General features: G+C 37.8%; 1 protein-coding gene across 2 annotated transcripts in view; it reads right to left on the bottom strand.

The window, feature by feature from the left end:
* Window positions 1-2,545: 2,545 nt before the first annotated feature.
* The window catches only part of SDHA (succinate dehydrogenase complex flavoprotein subunit A), a 45,890-nt gene continuing 29,142 nt past the window's right edge, over window positions 2,546-19,293 (bottom strand). For both annotated transcript variants that reach the window (XM_072605296.1, XM_072605297.1), the window contains exons 14-15: window positions 4,959-5,072; window positions 2,546-2,902 (exon numbers count right to left, since the gene is read on the bottom strand). In XM_072605296.1, the coding sequence (XP_072461397.1) occupies window positions 2,816-2,902; window positions 4,959-5,072 (201 nt within the window). In that variant the 3' untranslated portion in view covers window positions 2,546-2,815. The remainder of the gene's footprint in view (window positions 2,903-4,958; window positions 5,073-19,293) is intronic.

Below are 19,293 nucleotides of genomic sequence, written 5' to 3'. Positions count from 1 at the left end.
TGGCGAACCTTCACCCGCCACCCTAACGTTGAGTCTCTTGTTCCGCCATGCTTCACAGCAATGCCCAGGCTTCTGGCCTGGATGCTAGGTGTGGAAGACTGCAGTAGTGTCCCCGACGTTCAGGCTAGTTTTAATGAGTCTGATCACTTTGATTGTCTGGTGGAATATCGTTTGGGGACGAGAGTTGGGAACATCCCGGGAAACAGAGGTGATGTAGAGACACAGTTATTGGACAAAGATTAAAAAGCAAATTAAGAAATTTCAGTTTATTGTAAAAGCAAATTCAGACTCCAAAGATATGCCTAGATAATGCAAGATCATTTTTAGCAGCCTCCAAAAGATTAAAGGCGAAAGTGAAGGGCAGGGGGACGAGGGTGCTGAATGGCCATAAACATGCAGACTAAACAAAATAATATGGAAGTGACACTTCCTGAAAACCCCATTCTTACAGGGCCAAAGAAATTCTTGCTAGAGAAAAGCTTGGAGTGCCCGTCTAGTCTGACCTTCCCAACTGACTTGTCCAAGGTCACATTGGGGAGTTTCAGTGGGACATCTAGGATTCAAATCCAGCCTTCCAAGTCCAAATCCAGTGCTTTTCCCTTTGGGGCACAGCACCACAATTCCCTGGGGCCTTTTCCAGATAACTTGCTAACTCATACCAAAAAGGAGTGATGATAGTTATTCTTTACTAAAAGTAAGGGTTTTATCACTTAGGAATGCCTTTCTTTTACTCGCTATCACTTTACCATTGTACCATCCTAGTTCAAAAGCTGCGTCTTGGGAAGTTAAAAAAAAAACCAAAATCTTCTTTTAGCTTGTAGGTACAATTCAGTCCAAAAACAGGCAAGATTACTAAGTGGCACAGCTGATACAGAAAAAAGTCTGCTTTGTCAGAGGATGTGCTAGAAGATCTTCAAGATGTCTCTGTAGGATTCTGTGATTTTAAGAATTAAGCAAAATGTAGAAGTGGGTATTTTTTGTTCCTTTTAAGAGGACCTAATATGCATTTTTCAAATGGACCTGCTCCTAAGTATGTCTTTTAGGTTTAAAGAACTCACATGCCTAGTGGGCACTCAATAAATGCTTGTTGATTGGGTGTGAGTGGGTATGTCCTGTAAGAGCAGCAATGCTCCCCACATGGAATAACTATACTTTCTGTTTATAATCACTCTCCACCTGCCATTTATAACTTTTCTTTCAGGCTGATGAACAGTTGTGCTAAAAATGAACCATGCCCTTTGGATAGCTGATTTTGGCACGGCAAGGTGGTCTGTTTTGGTGTTTCTCATCGCTAGGAGCTGTGTTTGAGTGAATCTTCAGAGTTCTTCTACTTGCCATCTTCACAATGGAAGCTCACCGTATTATGTGGCTCCCAGAGTGCTCAGATGACATCATCCTTTGCAAACATCTAACCCAAAGGAATTAATTAAGTACAGCTACTATGCTGATTGATTGGCTGTATCCCCAACTTTACTGTAGGTGATTTTGCTTTTCCGTTTAATGCTGAGTATTGTTCATAATACAAACCTTCTCATGTACTTGATAGGGAACACACTCTGAATACCTATGTGCCACTTGAACATTTACAAAACATTTTCCTCACAACTGACTGTTTATTAGATTAATAAGGACTTCTTCATATTAAAGGCAAGAAAACAGAGGCCATTTAGTGACTTGCCAAGAGTCTCATAGTAGTAAGCTGGGGAGCAAAGACTTAAACTGACATCCTCTCTCCAAATCTAGTGCTCATGAAGTAAAACAATCTCCTGTTATAATTGAAGGCTCTTAAACTGTGATCAGTAGATACTGTTTCAAAATGCTAATATCTGGATAATCTTTGGGGAACACTTGCAAGGAGGCACCCCATTCCCTCCTCTATGACTGCCAACATACCCTGCCTTCCTTGAGCTTAGTGGTCCTTCTACCTGTGCCCCCTTCCCTACCCCAGCCCAACACACCCAAGTGAACTACAAGCTTTGGAGATACTAAGTTGAAAAACCAGAGCTCTTAGTATTTCAAGTAACATCTAGACAGAAGATATGGATGGAAAAATATCTCAGCAAGGGAGATGTTTTTTTCTCTTAAGAGTAAAGTGGAAAGTTACCTCCTTTGAACTGGAGGAAAAATGCAAAAGTCAGAGAAGTTTTTGTATTCTCAACATAGATACTCTATGTTAGCTTTCTCAGAGGGATGGAGCTGGATCCTGTGGGGCATGACTAAAGGAGCAGCTTGTGAAACAAGGCAATCATAGAAATCATTCTCTGAGCCCAAGTACCAACAGTTGGCAACTGTCCTCAAGTACCAGAGCTTATTGACTTGGGACACTTGCCTTTACCTTTAACAAAATAATTTGCTTAGTATAAAAAAGTACTGAAGGTTGCAGTTATTTTTCACTTTTATTTAACATTACTGCATTTCTGAATTTCAATGTGACATTATCACAAGGTTACCATACTGTCACTATGTATTGAACAGAAAGATATGCCTAATAGGAGACATGTAAGATGATTTTAAACAGCTTCTGAAATATTAAAGAATGCAAAGATAATTTAATATATTTTATTTAAGAAACATGCCTGGTTTTATCACTTCAAAAAATAAAAGCATAGGAAAGCTTAATATTTCCTAGTTGCATTTTTTCACTTTACAGATGAGCCATTAGACAGATAATCTGAGTCAATCATGAGTACTGTTTTTTAACCCTGAACAAATTAACAGAATTTTTTAAAAAGATCATTATGCTACATACATATGCCAGACTCAATGAAGCATTATTATACATAATTACACAAATTGATCTATAAAGCTGGTGAACTCAATAAGAGCGAATAGCAGGTGGAACTGTGGCACAGTCAGCTTCATTTAAAGTTTTGTCGATTACAGGCCTATATTCCAAAGAAACCTAAAAAAAGGAGAGTGAGACGTCAGCTTACACTCCAAACAATATATTATTCATTTCATTAAAAATTTTAAAAAATGTTTCTAAAAAGAGGTCTGTCCTAGTTACTAATCCCCCCAAAATTCTTACCTTCATTATCAACTAATTATATGGAAAATAAAAGGTGCCCAATAAATATATGTTGATTGACCAATAAAGAAGAAATTCCATTCAGATCTCACAGACTTTACATATGAAAATTTCCCATACAACTACCCTTCAACATTCAGTTTTTTCTGTATTCAACTGCTATTAGTTGAACTATTTCAATTAATAATATTTTCAATCTGGAGTAATGATATCCTGTAAGAATAATGTTCAACAGCCTTCTCTTAGCACTATTTTTGCTGAGTGTCTGATTTTTAAAATCTATTCCTTATGAAATTCTTTTATTGGAGTCCTATACTTACACCCTCATCATGGTGAAGATGACCCCATGTTCCTGAAATCAAGGTTAGTAAATCTCAAATTCTGGCAAATTCAACAGAGTTGGAAAGGCTTTTGAAGAAAGACCAGAAATGGACCTGCATTAAATAATGGCCCATCAATGTTTGGAGAGTCTCTTCCCTAGAAAGCTGACCACCAAGTGATGGATATTTTTGGACAAGGCAACTCATAAGGGCCATTTATTAAAGAATGGAGGAGCTCGGATCTGCATGGGTGTAGAGAAAATCTGGTGTCCTGAAGCAATTTTAAATTCTGGCAGATTATACCGAAACACACTGAAATGTAACTGAGCTTTAATCTTCATCCTTAAATTGTGGGCAGTGGATGAAAAATCCAACTTAATACAAGCTTAACAGGAGAGATATACTGCTGATGACATGCAATCAATAAATATCTATTATGCACTAGAGATGCCTTTCTAAGACAATTTTCATTACGTGTGTGTGTGCATGTGTATGTACAAGCACAATATTTATAAGAAAAGTTCCCTTAACATAAAATCTCATCCTAAATATTTAGAATACAATAATGAAACTACAAGGGATCCAAGGTCATCTAGTTCCTTAGTCTACAAGTGAAGAAATGACATTCCCAAATGAACAAGTGACCTTTGGTCCCACAACTCATTAGTGGCAGACCCAGGACCTGAATACCATGCTCCCTGCTGTTACACCACAATGCCTAACAACATCTTAATCCACAAGTAAATTTTTTAATAATATCTTGTTATCCCTAACCCATTGGGATCTGAAGAACAATGGATCACAGGCTCTGGAATTGAGCACCCAGCTAGATGTATGACTCTGAGTGAATGACTCTGAGTGAGTCACTTAAAATCTCCAGACCTAAGTTTCCTCACCAGGTAACACCAGTTCCATAGACCCCACAGGGTGATTATGAAGAAACATTTGGCAAACTTTAAAGTGTTAAGTAAATGCAAGTAGTTGTTATCTTTGTGACAGGAATTCATTCTCCAATTTTTTTCCTCAAAATTTTTAAATTATTTTAATCTATATAGTGAATAAGCTATATAACAACCACTCAGGGCTAGCATAGTTGTTTTCCTTCACACAGCACAGTCACTTGCCAATACATATTAATATTGGAGAGCAAAAATATTTTCAAAAGGCTTTAAGCCAAACTAAACAAGTATGACTTAATTATAAAAATTCCAACCTGGACAGAAGGTTAGGAAGAAAACATTTCACTCAGATATAGAAAGCTAATTAGAGAAACTACAGGGCTGACAGACACTGTAGCTATTTATAACTCACTTGTTCTTTCAGTTTATTTGTTGATTGTAAATATAATTCTATATAACCAAGTATGCAATAGCTGTTTTCTGTAGCAAAACTTTTCAATACAACTCAAAATATTTTTATTTCTCCCTCAAGTAGAACCAATAAGTAGGCATGTTTTTTCTTAAGAACTATGAATTATATCCCAAATCCTTGCCAACTGTGATACATTAACATTTATTAGATACCTACACTTGATGTTAGGGAATGGGAATGGACAATTACTCAAAAGCCCTAAAGGGAAAGGGACACTAGCAGAGTGAATTATCACATACCTTTCCAGTCTTGATATCCACGTAAGAAAGTGTGTGCTTTCTCCAATGTTCTTCAAATGTTTTCTTTTGTTGTCCCTCAACTGGTTTAGAATAATCATACTCATCGATCCTTAGCTAAGATTAAAAAAACACATTATTTCTAGAAAATCATCATTCACCATAAGCCAATTTTGTATTCTTTCTTTGGAAAAATTAACAAATAATAAACCTGGTAAAACTAAGAAAATAACATACAAGACATTAATTTGAATATAGATCATGCTTTCTCCTCTTATCTGACTTGCTGTACAAAACCAAGAGGAGTCTATTTATATAACACAGTCTCAGTATTGATGGATGGCAGTAAAGATGACATATTTTGGGATGCTTGGAGAGAAAGAGAACAATGAAGATGTTAAGGTTGAGAAAGTGATGATAGAAATAATAAAATCTTATTTGAATTGAAAGGTAAAAAATGTCATAGTAAAATTTTAAATGTGGTAATTGTCACGGAATGCCCCATGTTAACACAGTACAGGACATATACTAAGTGCTTAATAACTGCTTGTTGACAGATCACCATGAAAGCTATCATATAAATAAACACACCTCACACCTTATTTCTGGCTTGTATTTGGAAAATATTGAAGTACTTTCAGTGACCCCACATTTAAATATCAATATTCTCTCAGTGTTCCTATACAGCTGTGGAATCATGGGATACAACTATTTTCAGTGAATCAAACTGCAGGTGATCCAAAGGGCCAAGAAACATGGCAGGTGTGAGTAGGTTCTAGTTGTGTTAATTTGATACTTAGGTTAGTTGTGTTAACTAGTATACCAGAAACGGCAAAAAATACAACATTAAGGAAATTTGTGACCAAAAAAAGAGAGGGGGTAACCATATAGTGAGAATGAGGCAGAACATTCACCCAAGGGCTGACATGGTATTCATAAAATATTAAAACACTTTAACCTTTACTCTGTACGTTATAGATCCCATAAGTAGATTTTTTTTGCGTGTCATAGATCCCATGAAGCATATAGAGCTCCTCTCAAAATGTCTTTAAAGACATTCTATGAAATCCATAGGAAAATTCCACAAAGGAAAACAACCAAACTGAAAAAGTTGTTTTAAATATTTAAAAACAGGATAAAGAATATACAAAAGCACAAAAAGGCATGGGGCAGTGGAGTGGGCGGGTTACAAACTGCACTAACTGGTAAAGGAATTACTCAAAATGGAATCACAAATCCATCTAAATGTGGTAATTTCGTTTATTTTTCAGTGCATAACTTTTTTCCTATCAAACAAATTGATTTTAGGAGAGCAAACTATACTTAGAATACATGAATATTCAAAGGTTCTACTCTATTTGAGAATTTGTCTTATCACTAGCAGTCCATATTCAAAAAACATTACAGTGAGATATACTGACCATTCCCTAAAAGACATTTAACTAATTAATCTGTTTCCAAATAACCAACAAGGCTTAACTTTAGTCTCATTATCAAAAAGAAAGCCAAGTACAAAAATGAATACTTTGTGATCCAGAGACACTGGCCTTCTTGCTGTTTCTGGCACGTGACACTCCTTCCTCTGCACTCTGAGTATTTTCCCTGGCTGTCCCCCATGCCTGGAGCTCTCCTCCCTCCTCAGCTCCACCTCCTGGCTTTCCTGGCTTCTGTCAAGTCTCAGCTTCTGCCAGAAGCCATTCCCAGTCCTGCTTTCTAAAGTGTCACAGCAAAAATTCAAACTCATAAATTCTGATGCTGAAATCAGTGCTCTTCCACTAACTATATCATAAATTTTGGCATGGTACAAGGCATTTGGTTCAGTGATGAAGGGAACGAGCAAACAATGTTCAATGTAACCAAAAGCCAGATTATATTCAAACCTGTGGTGCTATAGGTGTTCAAATACATGAAATAGGGGCAGGGCCTCTGAGCAAAAGTCAAACTTCTGACAGGCTTTAATAGGATGAGTGGGGAAAACATCTTGCTTTTGAAACAACACGGAACAGGTTTGTTTTCAAGAGAGCCCAAATGTTTATGACATTTGCCATGTTTCTCCTTAGTTTTCTCTTGGCAAAGCTAAGCATATTTAAAAACTATTCAAGTCGGGACCAAATCTTAATTCTCTTTGTGTCTTCTCTTCTCCTGTGCCCTGCACCTCACTCTCCCCTGCATTCAGCACAGTGCTCTGCAGTCATAAGGGCTTAAATAAAATGGCTTAAAGACCGGCTGAATGAAAAACAGAAAAGGCTGCCTTTGTACATGGTGAACTGAGGGTTACTTAATGTATTCAAGCAGAGGCTATTTGCCCTAAATGCTACAGAAATGATGACAGGGATGAGATGGCAAAGTAGATGACGCCTAAGAACTCTTTCAACTCTAAATTTTATGGTTGTATGACAGCCACTCTGAGTGATGTAAGAAACTCTTATGAGTGCTTCCCCTAAGACATTATAAGGCATTATTAGAAGTCTCCTTTCCTATAATGTTGTAGTTTGTGTGTGGGGGTGGGCAAGGTACATTCTGGGAGTAAGACTGAGTTGCAACAGTTTCATTTAGTCTACAAATCTTGAAATGTTAATGAAAGAATCTGAGGCCCATAGTATGTCACCAATCTTCTATTACATGCACTAAATCAAAGATTAACCTTACTTTTAAACAAATAAAACACCTCTTGCAATCCTGTCTCTGTTTGGAACATTCTTTCTTTATAAAAGAGTGAAAAGATAATTTTAGTCCAGCCTTCTTTTAATGGTTAGCCACTTTCTAATGATCATTAATTTTCAGTAAATGGAGGCTGAGTTAATGAGTTTTTACTGTAGAATTAAATCCATTTTAATTTCTACTTAACAGATATGACATTACAACCTGGCTTTTTCTGTTGATGGTTCCACATCAGTTGGCCAACAAGAGTAATAATAGGCTATATTGCAGCACGCGTAGTACTTCAGAGAAAAGAAGATGAAGAGAGGTGGAAATGAAGCTAGTCAAATTTAAGAAATATAGATAATGGTTTTTTTGTTTTTTTAAGTGGAGTTATAAAATGGTCAAGTCACTTTTTAAAACAACTTGGAATTATGTAAAAATACTAGCATATATCCCGAGTAGGTCAAAGAAAAATAGAAAGATCCCTTGTAAATAAAAATACATGTAGTATCACTGTAAAATAGGAATAATAACAGCATTACTTTGCAGGGTTATTTTAAGGAGAAAATGAGATATTTCTAAAGTTCTACATAAATGCTGTTATTATTAGCCAATCCAAACGATCATGTTTTATCTACTTACATATTAAAAAACTTGGAAGTATAATAGCATCCAACAGGCTCTTTTTCTTTGCTGTTACCATTAAAAGTTTGGGGATCTTTCTTACAGCAACAGAAATTAGAAGTATTACAGGTAGGGAGGATTATGGTAATATTCTATTAAATGTTAAGGGTTCAGTTAAGATGGACAACAAAAAGTGCTAGTGACGTATTGGTATGTTCTGATGGAGAAAATATTTCCAAAGTAGTCCATCCTTCTCCCTCTCTGACATTCATGAAGCATGTATTACATTGCCAGGCTGTGATACAGTGGATGAAACAACTACTACTGGCAAGGCAAGTGTGTGTGTGTGCGCGCGCGCACACACACACATAGGAGATAAAAAGAATACAAATGCATACAAAATAATTAAACAGAAGTGTGTGTATATACATATATATGTCATGTGTATATGCCTCACGTAATTTTACTCTTCTGAGGCAATGCTTTAATATAACCAAAGCAACTAAGTTTTGTTTCCTTAGCTTCTCATTTCCTCTTTCTTCCTCACTCTGGAATATCCTGCTGTAAGGTCTGTCTCCAGCCCCTTTTCCCCATTGGTGAGTGCCTCCAGGAGATCCCATTTTGTGTAAGGGTCCAGACTAGACTGCCTTCATTTTCTTCCAGGCCCTTTTCTTCACTTTTGGACTTCACTTATCCTATGGCCTTGCCCCTTTCCAGCTCCTTTTTATGTACTGTCTTCCCCCATAAATACAAGCTTCATGAAGGTAGATTGTCTTTCTTTTTGTATTTTTATTTCTAGCACTTAGCACAGTACCTGACATAAAATAAGGACTTAATAAACCCTTGGTTCTAACAATGTTATGGGACAGGTGTAAAGAGGAGAAACAATGTCCTAAATCAACTATCTATTCAAGGAAATTTGATATCATTTAGAAAAGTCCTCCTTCAGTACAGTCCCATGGCTGTACAAAAAGCTGATACTGAATTTTATAGTCTATACAATCAGAATACAAACTCTGACAAGTTTTATTAGTCTAGAAGGGTTTCAAGTATAGGCCAAACAAAAGGGCTCATCACTAGAAGGTTTATCACAGCAAAGTGTGAAAGAGTATAAAAATACAAAATGACTCTTAGGTTTTTTGGTCCCCTTCTATCTCTATTACAACAGTGGAGGAATGGTGGAAAAAAGTGAAGAGATTACTGAGAATCAGTTTTTATTGGTCCCCCAAGCGTGAGATGTTTGTTAACAGGCTGACACATTAGTAGATGAACTAAATCATTTCAATATTGATATTACTATACTAAAGGAAACCAAAAAACAACCAACTTGTTAACTGCAGCTTCTGAACCAACATCTGAAAGTCAATGGCTGGCAGATAAATCAGATACCTCAAGTTTCTACAATATGAAAAACACCTTCCCCAATTGATAGATGGTCAAATTAAAGATATCTATAGTCATGGGAAAAAATACTCTAAATCACTATTGATTGGAGAGATGCAAATGAAAACAACTCTAAGGTACCACATCACACCTACCAGATTGGCAAACATGACAGAACAGGAAGATGATAAATGTTGGAGAGGATGTGGGAGAGTTGGAACACTAATTCATTGTTGGTGGAACTGTGAGCTGATTCAGCCATTCTGGAGAGCAATTTGGAACTATGCCCAAAGGGCTACAAAAATATGCATACCCTTTGATCCAGCAATATTGCTGCTGTATCCCTAAGAGATCATAAAAATGGGAAAAGGTTTCACATGTACAAAAATATTTACAGCAGCTCTCTTTGTGGTGGCCAAAAACTGGAAATCAAGGGGATGCCCATCAATTGGGGAATGGGGGAATGACTGAATCAATTATGGTATATGAATGTAATGGAATACTATTGTGCTATAAGAAATGATGAACAGGAAGACTTCAGAGAGGACTGGAAAGACTTATATGATCTGATGCTGAACGAAAGGAGCAGAACCAGGAGAACTTTGTACACAGCAACAACCACAGTGTATGAGAGTTTCTTCTGGTAGACTTGGAACTTCATTGCAATACAAGGACTTAAAAAAATTCCCAATGGTCTTTTCAGGCAAAATGCCTTCCACATCCAGAGAAAGAACTATGGAATTCAATCACAGAATGTAGCAGATCATTTTTTTGTGTGTGTTTAATGTTTTGCTTTGTTATATGATTTCTCCCATTCATTTTAATTCTCCTACACAGCATGACTATAGTGAAAATGTATTTAATAGGAATGTATGTGTAGAACCTATATAAAATTGTACACCTTCTTAGGGAGGGAGGAGGGAGTGGCAGGAGGGAGGTAGGGGAAAAAATCTAAGGTATGTGGTAGTGATTGCGGAACACTGAAAATAAATAAAATTAATAAAAAGAAAACATAATAAACCCCTTTAAGGACCATCAGCAGGTGCTGGAATATGGTGAGCATTAACATCATTACAAAAATGGAAACTGTCTATACTGTAACAGGAAATGATTTTTTATATAGAAGTGACATCAGAATAAACTATTTTTGCAAAGGTCAAATTTAACACCAAATTAGAACACCAAATTAGAATGACACAAATGGAAAGACACTGCAGGCTCAAACATCTTAAGTGAGCTGTTGGTAGTGAACAATAGGAAAAAAATCAAAATAAAGACATCAACTGACTGAAAGAGCTGAAAAGAAAGATTGCTCAGCTTGCGTTCTTGTAGAGGATGCTTTCTGGGAAGAAAGGTTCTGGTTCCAGGAGAATGAGGTCAAATGTAGGTCTCTAAAGACTTATCCTAGACCAAAGACTTCTTAGGATTAGATGTCACCTTCTTTCTGAAGACTTCCCTGATGCTGACTGAAAGACAACTGAACAGATTTCAAGTTAGGAGGCCTGGGTCCAAATTCTGCCTCACACACTAGCTTTGAGATCATGGGCAAATCATTTAAACTCCCAGAATTTTCAGTTTCCCCATCTGTAAAATATATGTAGCATTTATCTTACAGGTTGCTTGGAAAAAAAGAATATCAATGTCAGTTAACAGCATCAAGTCCTTGAGAAACTTAACACATTAAATTAGTTGTTACGAAGAGAAGAGGCCAAGACATCCTCTAAACACTTTCCCCAGCAAACTACCTTGTCTCCTGGCCAAGTAAAGAAACATGACAGTGAGGGTATAGAATGAAGACTCGTCTGCCACACGTTACTGAGGATGATAGTGGAAGTTTACAGGCAACATCACTTAAAAAACCCAGCAAAGAAATCCACCTAAACCAGACCCTCAAAAGCAGATTCACAGATGTTACATAAGTACATATTTCTGGACTTTTTCAATGTACTGATAAGCAGTGCTGATTTTTTTCCTCTAAAAATATATTTTTTGATATATGGATGGCTTTCTGGGAGGAAGGAGGGAAGGGATACTTGGGATAACTATGATGATATAAGAAATGAAAGACATCAAGAAAAAAATTTTTTTTTTTAAAAAAGAAAAGACTCATTGGATACCTTAGTAACTTTGATTAAAGAAAAAGTCATAAATAAAATCTGTCCAAGTTTAATGTATAACCAAACGGCAAAATGAAGAAAGAAAGGATGCACTGATCACTTTCTGGAAAAAACAAATAAAAAGTCCTAGGATTGTTAAGATTCAAACCCAAAGCTTCCACAACCAAGAAAATACTAATGTAAAATCCAGGAGTTTAAGTATCAAGAGTAACAGAAGATCTGGCAGATTCTACTAAATGAGAGGACAGTGTTGATTAATCTGAAAATGTGAGAATAAAAAAAGAAATAGAAACACATGGGTCACAAGAAACTTAGAACAGTAAATTTATCTGAGCAAGTGGAAGAGATTGTATAATGTTATTACTATTATTATAATAGGAAGAGAGGAAGCAAATGAACATTCAGAATGTTGATGTCTTCAAAGAATACTGAGTTAAAATCAGAAGAAGGACCTGGGAGGTTCTGTTCTGAGAGTTTTAAAAGGGGAAAGGTGGGACAAAAGGAACATGGATAGAAAGGAGGATAGAAATGGAACTTGCTTTTCTCCTAAGTTACAAGTATACAAACATGGAGGAAGGGATGGAGGGTAGTGGGCATCAGATGAATCTCACTCTTATCTGAATCAAATTAAGGAGGCTTGAAAATATACATACAGAGTTTGATGTAAAGAAACATAAGGAAATAGGTGGGGATGAGAGAGGGAGAGACGGAGTGGATGAAAGCAAAACAAACTTCCTGACCCCAAAGCAAGGATTAAAAGGTATAAAAAAAAAATAAAGAGGTGAAAATTAAGGTGATGACCAAGAACTGAGTAACAGCTTAACAAGCTGTGGCATATGAATGCAATGAAATGTAAAAAATGGTAAAAGAGATGATTACAAAAAATCCTGGGAAGTACAAACTGATGTACAACGAAGGAAACAGAACCAGGAGAAGAGGTTATATAAGGATAATAAAATTATAAAGGAAAAAAAACCTTTGAAAGACTTAATAAATCTAATCCAACCAAATAGCCAAAGATTTTGAGAGGACCCATGATAAAGCATGTTACTCAATTCTTGACAGAGGTGGTGGACTCAAGGTACAGGAAGAGACATACAGTTTTGACTGGGGAGGATTTTTAGAGGAGGGGAAGGATCAGTACGAGTAATACTTAAAAAGACCATTGAAACATTTTTTTAAATGCATAGAAAACAGAAGGAAGCACAAACAAGCAGGATAGTTTGAAAAGTTAACACTGGGGGCAGAGCCAAGATGGCAGAATAACAGCCTGTACTGTCTACAGCGCCCCTGCCAAGCCCAGCCAAATACCTGTACAAAATGGCTCTACACAAATTCTGGAGCAACAGAACCCCCAGAATGACAAAGTGAAGTAAATCTCCAGCCCAAAACAGCCTGGAAGGTCACTGGTAAGTGTCTATCACCCCACAGCACAGTCCAGTGTGGACCATACCAGCATAGGCAAGACCTGAGCAGACTGTGGGAAGACTGAATCTCTTGCACCATTTCTTGGCAGTTTTCAGACTTCATGATCCCAAAACACCAAGGACAAATTGGAAGGTCAATGGAAAAAGGCCATGGGACCACTGCAGGAGAGTGGAGTGATCAGACCTCAGTCCCAGGGTGGCAGAGGGAGGAGGGGGCAGAGGAATCTGCAGCAGCAGCAGGGGCAGCTGAACCACTGTTTCTGGAGCCCTAGGTCCACAGATTGTGGGAGGGATAGAGGAGCTCACAGTACACCCTCCCCCACCCCCACTGGAAGTAGAGAACTATCTGGACAAAGAGCTCAAAAGTTAAGTAAATGGCTGGGGAAATGTGCAAAAACCAGAAAAAGAATCAGACTGTAGAATCTTACTTTGGTGACAAGGAAGACCAAAGTACGCAAACAGAAGAAAAGAAAGCCAAAGCTTCTTCATCCAAAGCCTCCGAGAAAAACATGCAATGATCTCAGCCCATGGAAGAGCTCAAAAAGGATTTTGAAAATCAAGTAAGACAAGTAGAACAAAAATCGGGAAGAGAAATGAGAGTGATGCAAGAAAATCATGAAAAACAGGTCAACTGCTTGCTAAAGGAGACCCAAAAAATGCTGAAGAAAATAACACTTTAAAAAACAGACTAACCCAAATGACAAGAGATTCAAAAAGCAAACAAGGAGAAGAACGCCCTAAAAAGCAGAGCTGGCCAGATGGAAAAGGAGGTCCAGAAGCTCCCTGAAGAAAATAATTCCTTAAAGATTACAATGGAACAGATGGGAGCTTTATGAAAAAACCAAGAAATTATACAACAAAACCAAAAGAATGAAACAGAAGACAAAGTGAAATATCTCACTGGAAAAACAACTGACCTGGAAAATAGATCCAAGAAAGATAATTAAAAAATTATGGGACTACTTAAAAGCCATGACGAAAAAAAAAGAGCCTAGACATTATCTTTCATGAGACTATCAAGGAAAACTGCCCTGATATTCTAGAACCAGAGGGTAAAATAAATATTGAAAGAATCCACTGATGTCTCCTGAAAGGGAGCCCAAAAGAAAAACTCCTAGGAATACTGTAGTAGTCAAATTCCAGAGTTTCCAGGTCAAACAGAAAATATTGCAAGCATCTAGAAAGAAACAATTCAATCATTGTGGAAATACAATCAGGGTAACACAAGATCTAGCAGCTTCTAGACTAACAGATTGATGGGCTTGGAATAGGATATTCTATTAAGTCAAAGGAGCTAGGATTAAAACCAAGAGTCAACTACCCAGCAAAACTGACCATAATACTTCAGGAATAAAAAATGGTCATTCAATGAAATAGAGGACTTTCCAGCATTCTTGATGAAAAGACCAGAGCTAAGTAATGAATTTGACTTTCAAACACAAGAATCAAGAGAAGCATGAAAAGGTAAACAGGAAAGAGAAATCATAAGGGACTTACAAAAGTTGAACTGTTCACATTCCTACATGGAAAGATAATATTTGTAACTCTGGAGACTTTTCTCAGTATTTGGGTAGTTGGAGGGATTACATACATACAGACAGAGGGCACAGGGTAATTTAAATAGAAAGGGATGATATCTAAAAAAATAAAATTAAGGGATGAGAGAGAGGAATGTATTGGGAGGAGAAAGGGAGAAATGGAATGGGACAAATTATCTCTCATAAAAGAGGCAAGAAAAAGCTTTTTCAATAGAGAGGAAAAGGGGTCAGGTGAGAGGGAAAAAGTGAAGCTTACTCTCATCACATTTGGCTTAAGGAGGAAATATCATGAAGACTCAATTTGGAATGAAAATCTATCTTAAACAACAGGAAAGTAGGGGAGAAAGGGATAAGTGGGGTATGGGGGGGAATGATAGAAGGGAGGGCAAATGGGAGGAGAGAGTAATTAGAAAAACTTTAGGGGAGGGACAAGGTCAAAAGAGAGAATAGAATAAATGGGTGGCAGGATAGGATGGAGGGAAATATGGTTAGTCTTTCACAACATGACTTTTATGGAAGATTTTTGCATAACTACACATGTATAACCTATATTGAATTGTTTGCCTTCTCAGTGGGGATGCGTGGGGAGAGAGGAAGGGAGAGAAGTTGGAACTCAAGGGTTTAAAAACGAATGTTACAAATTGTTTTTACATGCAAAAGGGAAATAAGAAATATAGGTAATGGGGTATAGAAATCTATCTTGCCCTACAAGAATATAGAGGAGATGGGGAAAAGGGAAGGGAAAAGTGTGATAGAAGGGAGGGCAGACTCGGGGAAGAGGCAATCAGAATGCACAGTGTCTAGGGGTTTGGGGAGGGGAGAGATGGGGAGAAAATCTGGAACTCAAAACCTTGTGAAAATGAATATTGAAAACTAAAAATAAATAAATTGTAAAAAGAAATAAAGAAAAGTTAACACTGAATTTAGCATAAACTTTTCCTTACTTTTTTAGTGCTTAAGTTCAGAAAAGTAAAATTACATTTAAAAAAGAATACACACATATTACACATACTTTATAAAAATATGAGCAGGGAACAGGTGGACTTTCTGAGACAATTTTTCAGCGAGCATTTATGAAATGCCTCTTTTGAGTTAGGCTCTTTGCTAGATATGCAAAAGTAGACAAAATAAACAGTTCCATCATGCTCTCAAAGAGCACATCAAACAATAGTGGCAAAATTAAGATGTATAAGGAGTACAAGATCCAAATGAATGTCATAATCTAAGTAATACACATTTTTCATACTAAATAAATTTTTCTTGAAGGGATTTTTAATCCAATTTCCTTTGGGCAAAGTTCTTATTAAGGAGGCCCCACAGTGTCAAGGTGTGATGTAATCAGCACAATAAACAGAAACTCTTAGAAAATACTACCATCTATCTATGGTAGAGGTTCTCTAACTTTTTTCACGTCTTAGACCCCTCTGGCTGTCTACTGAAGCCTACAGACCCTTTCTCAGAAGAATGTTTTAAAATCCATAAAATATGTAGGATAACAAGTTATCAAAAATGTCTTTTTTTTGAAGTCCATGGACCCCAGGTTATAAACCCCCAATCCAAAGAGACACTGTGCAAGACACATCTGTTATGCTGGTTAACACCTTTCAGCATGTCTCCCTATTTTATATCTTACTCAATGTTAATGGGAACATCACTGAACATATTATTAGTTGTCACTATCAGAGAGTCTTGCATGACCATAGTTTATTCATGGTAGAGAGTTTATTAAAGCCCTATGCCTTTCTCTACCACAGTAAATTATTTTTTTATTTGATAATCAACAAAAATTACACATCACAGGATCTTGCTGTATTCCTTCTATTTCTCAACTGTGCCATTATGAAGATGTTTGATGTGCTTTTTAAGGGCATGATGAAATTACTTATTTTGTTTGTTTTCCCCGTACTACAACAGAGCCTGGCACATAAGAGGCACTTAATAAATGCTCACTGAAAAATTGTCAGGGGAGGAGCCAAGATGGTGGAGTAGAAAGACACACATATGCTAGCTCCGAACCCACAGCCCATAAAATATCTGTAAAGAAGAACTCCCAATAAATTCTGGAGCAGCAGAAGCCACAGAACAACAGAGTGGACGAGATTTCTGTTCCAGAGAGACCTGAAAACCTGACACGAAAGGTCCGTCACGCACTGGACCGGAGCAGAGCCCAGCCCTGTCTTGGCCATGCAGCACCGAGAGAAGCGTATCAGCAGGCTTCAGGGATGGAATCTCCAGCAGCTGCGCAGGTCCCTCCACCCACAGGTGCCGAAGGTCAGTGAGAGGGTCTCTTTGGCTGGTCGAGAGGGGAGTGGGGTGTCCCCATAACTCAGGCCCCCTTGGGAGGCAGCAGCGGGGGGGAGGGGGGTAGCAGCAGAGAGGGGCTCCCAAAGCAGACAGGAGCTTGGATCCATTGTTGAAGGTCTCCGCATAAACCCCCTGAGGGAACTGAGTCAGTGAGGCGGCCCTGCCACCACCTGAGCACCTGAACTTAATCTCACAGTGAATAGCAGCCCTGCCCCTGCCCAAAGCCCTGAGGCTGGGAAGCAGCATTTGAATCTCTGACCCCAAGCGCTGGCTGGGTGGATCTGGAGGCGAGGCGGGGGTGGAAAGAAAACTCAGAAGTCAAGTCACTGGCTAGGAAAATGCCCAGAAAATGGAAAAAAAATAAGACTATAGAAGGTTACTTTCTTGGTGAACAGATTTCCTTTCTGATGAGGAAGAACAATGCTTACCATCAGGAAAAGACATAGAAGTCAAGGCTTCTGTATCCCAGCCCACTCAATGGGCTCAGGCCATGGAAGAGCTCAAAAAGGATTTTGAAAATCAAGTTAGAGAGGTGGAGGAAAAATTGGGAAGAGAAATGAGAGAGATGAAAGAAAAGCAGGTCAACACCTTGCTAAAGGAGACCCAAAAAAATGCTGAAGAATATAACACCTTGAAAAACAGGCTAACTCAATTGGCAAAAGAGGTTCAAAAACCAATGAGGAGAAGAATGCTTTAAAAAGCAGAATTAGCCAAATGGAAAAGGAGGTCCAAAAGCTCACTGAAGAAAATAGTTCTTTCAAAATTAGAATGGAACAGATGGAGGCTAATGACTTTATGAGAAACCAAGAAATCACAAAACAAAACCAAAAGAATGAAAAAATGGAAGATAATGTCAAATATCTCATTGGAAAAACAACTGACCTGGAAAATAGACACAGGAGAGACAATTTAAAAATTATGGGACTACCTGAAAGCCATGATCAAAAAAAGAGCCTAAACATCATCTTTCATGAAATTATCAAGGAAAACTGCCCTGAGATTCTAGAACCAGAGGGCAAAATAAGTATTCAAGGAATCTACAGATCACCACCTGAAAGAGATCCAAAAAGAGAAACTCCTAGGAACATTGTGGCCAAATTCCAGAGTTCCCTGGTCAAGGAGAAAATATTGCAAGCAGCTAGAAAGAAACAATTCAAGTATTGTGGAAATACAATCAGAATAACACAAGATCTGGCAGCTTCTACATTAAGGCATTGAAGGGCGTGGAATATGATATTCCAGAAGCCAAAGGAACTAGGACTAAAACCAAGAATCACCTACCCAGCAAAACTGAGTATAATACTTCAGGGGAAAAAATGGTCTTTCAATGAAATTGGGGACTTACAAGCATTCTTGATGAAAAGACCAGAGCTGAAAAGAAAATTTGACTTTCAAACACAAGAATGAAGAGAAGCATGAAAAGGTAAACAGCAAAGAGAAGTCATAAGGGACTTACTAAAGTTGAACTGTTTACATTCCTACATGGAAAGAAAATATTTGTAACTCTTGAAACTTTTCAGTATCTGGGTAGTGGGTGGGATTACACACACACACACACACACACACACACACACACACACAGCACAGAGTGAATGGAATAGGATGGGATCATATCTTAAAAAAACGAAATTAAGGGGTGAGAGAGAAATATATTGGGAGGAGAAAGGGAGAAATGGAATGGGGAAAATTATCTCTCATAAAAGAGTCAAGCAAAAGACTTTTTAGTGGAGGGAAAAAGAAGGGAGGTGAGAGAAAAACATGAAGTTTACTCTCACCACATTCCACTAAAGGAAGGAATAAAATGCACACTCATTTTGGTATGAAAACCTATCTTACAATACAGGAAAGTGGGGGAGAAGGGGATAAGCAGGGTGGGGGGGGGGAATGATGGAAGGGAGGGCAATGGGAGGAGGGAGCAATTTGAAGTCAATACTCTTGGGGAGGGACAGGATCAAAAGAGAGAATAGAAGCAATGGGGGGCAGGATAGGATGGAGGGAAATATAGTTAGTCTTACACAACACAACTATTATGGAAGTCATTTGCAAAACTACACAGATATGGCCTATATTGAATTGCTTGCCTTCCAAAGGTAAGGGGTAGGGAGGGAGGGATGAAGAGAAGATGGAACTCAAAGTATTAGGAACAACTGTTGAGTACTGTTCTTGCTACTAGGAAATAAGAAATACAGGTAAAGGGGTATAGAAAGTTATCTGGCCCTACAGGACAAAAGAGAAGATGGGGACAAGGGAAGGGAGGGATGATAGAAGAGAGGGCAGATTAGTGATAGGGGCAATTAGAATA

This window comes from Notamacropus eugenii, chromosome 4, assembly GCF_028372415.1.
Source record: "Notamacropus eugenii isolate mMacEug1 chromosome 4, mMacEug1.pri_v2, whole genome shotgun sequence".
NCBI classification, from domain to species: Eukaryota; Metazoa; Chordata; class Mammalia; order Diprotodontia; family Macropodidae; genus Notamacropus; species Notamacropus eugenii.
This window is presented reverse-complemented; position numbering and strand designations above follow the sequence as displayed.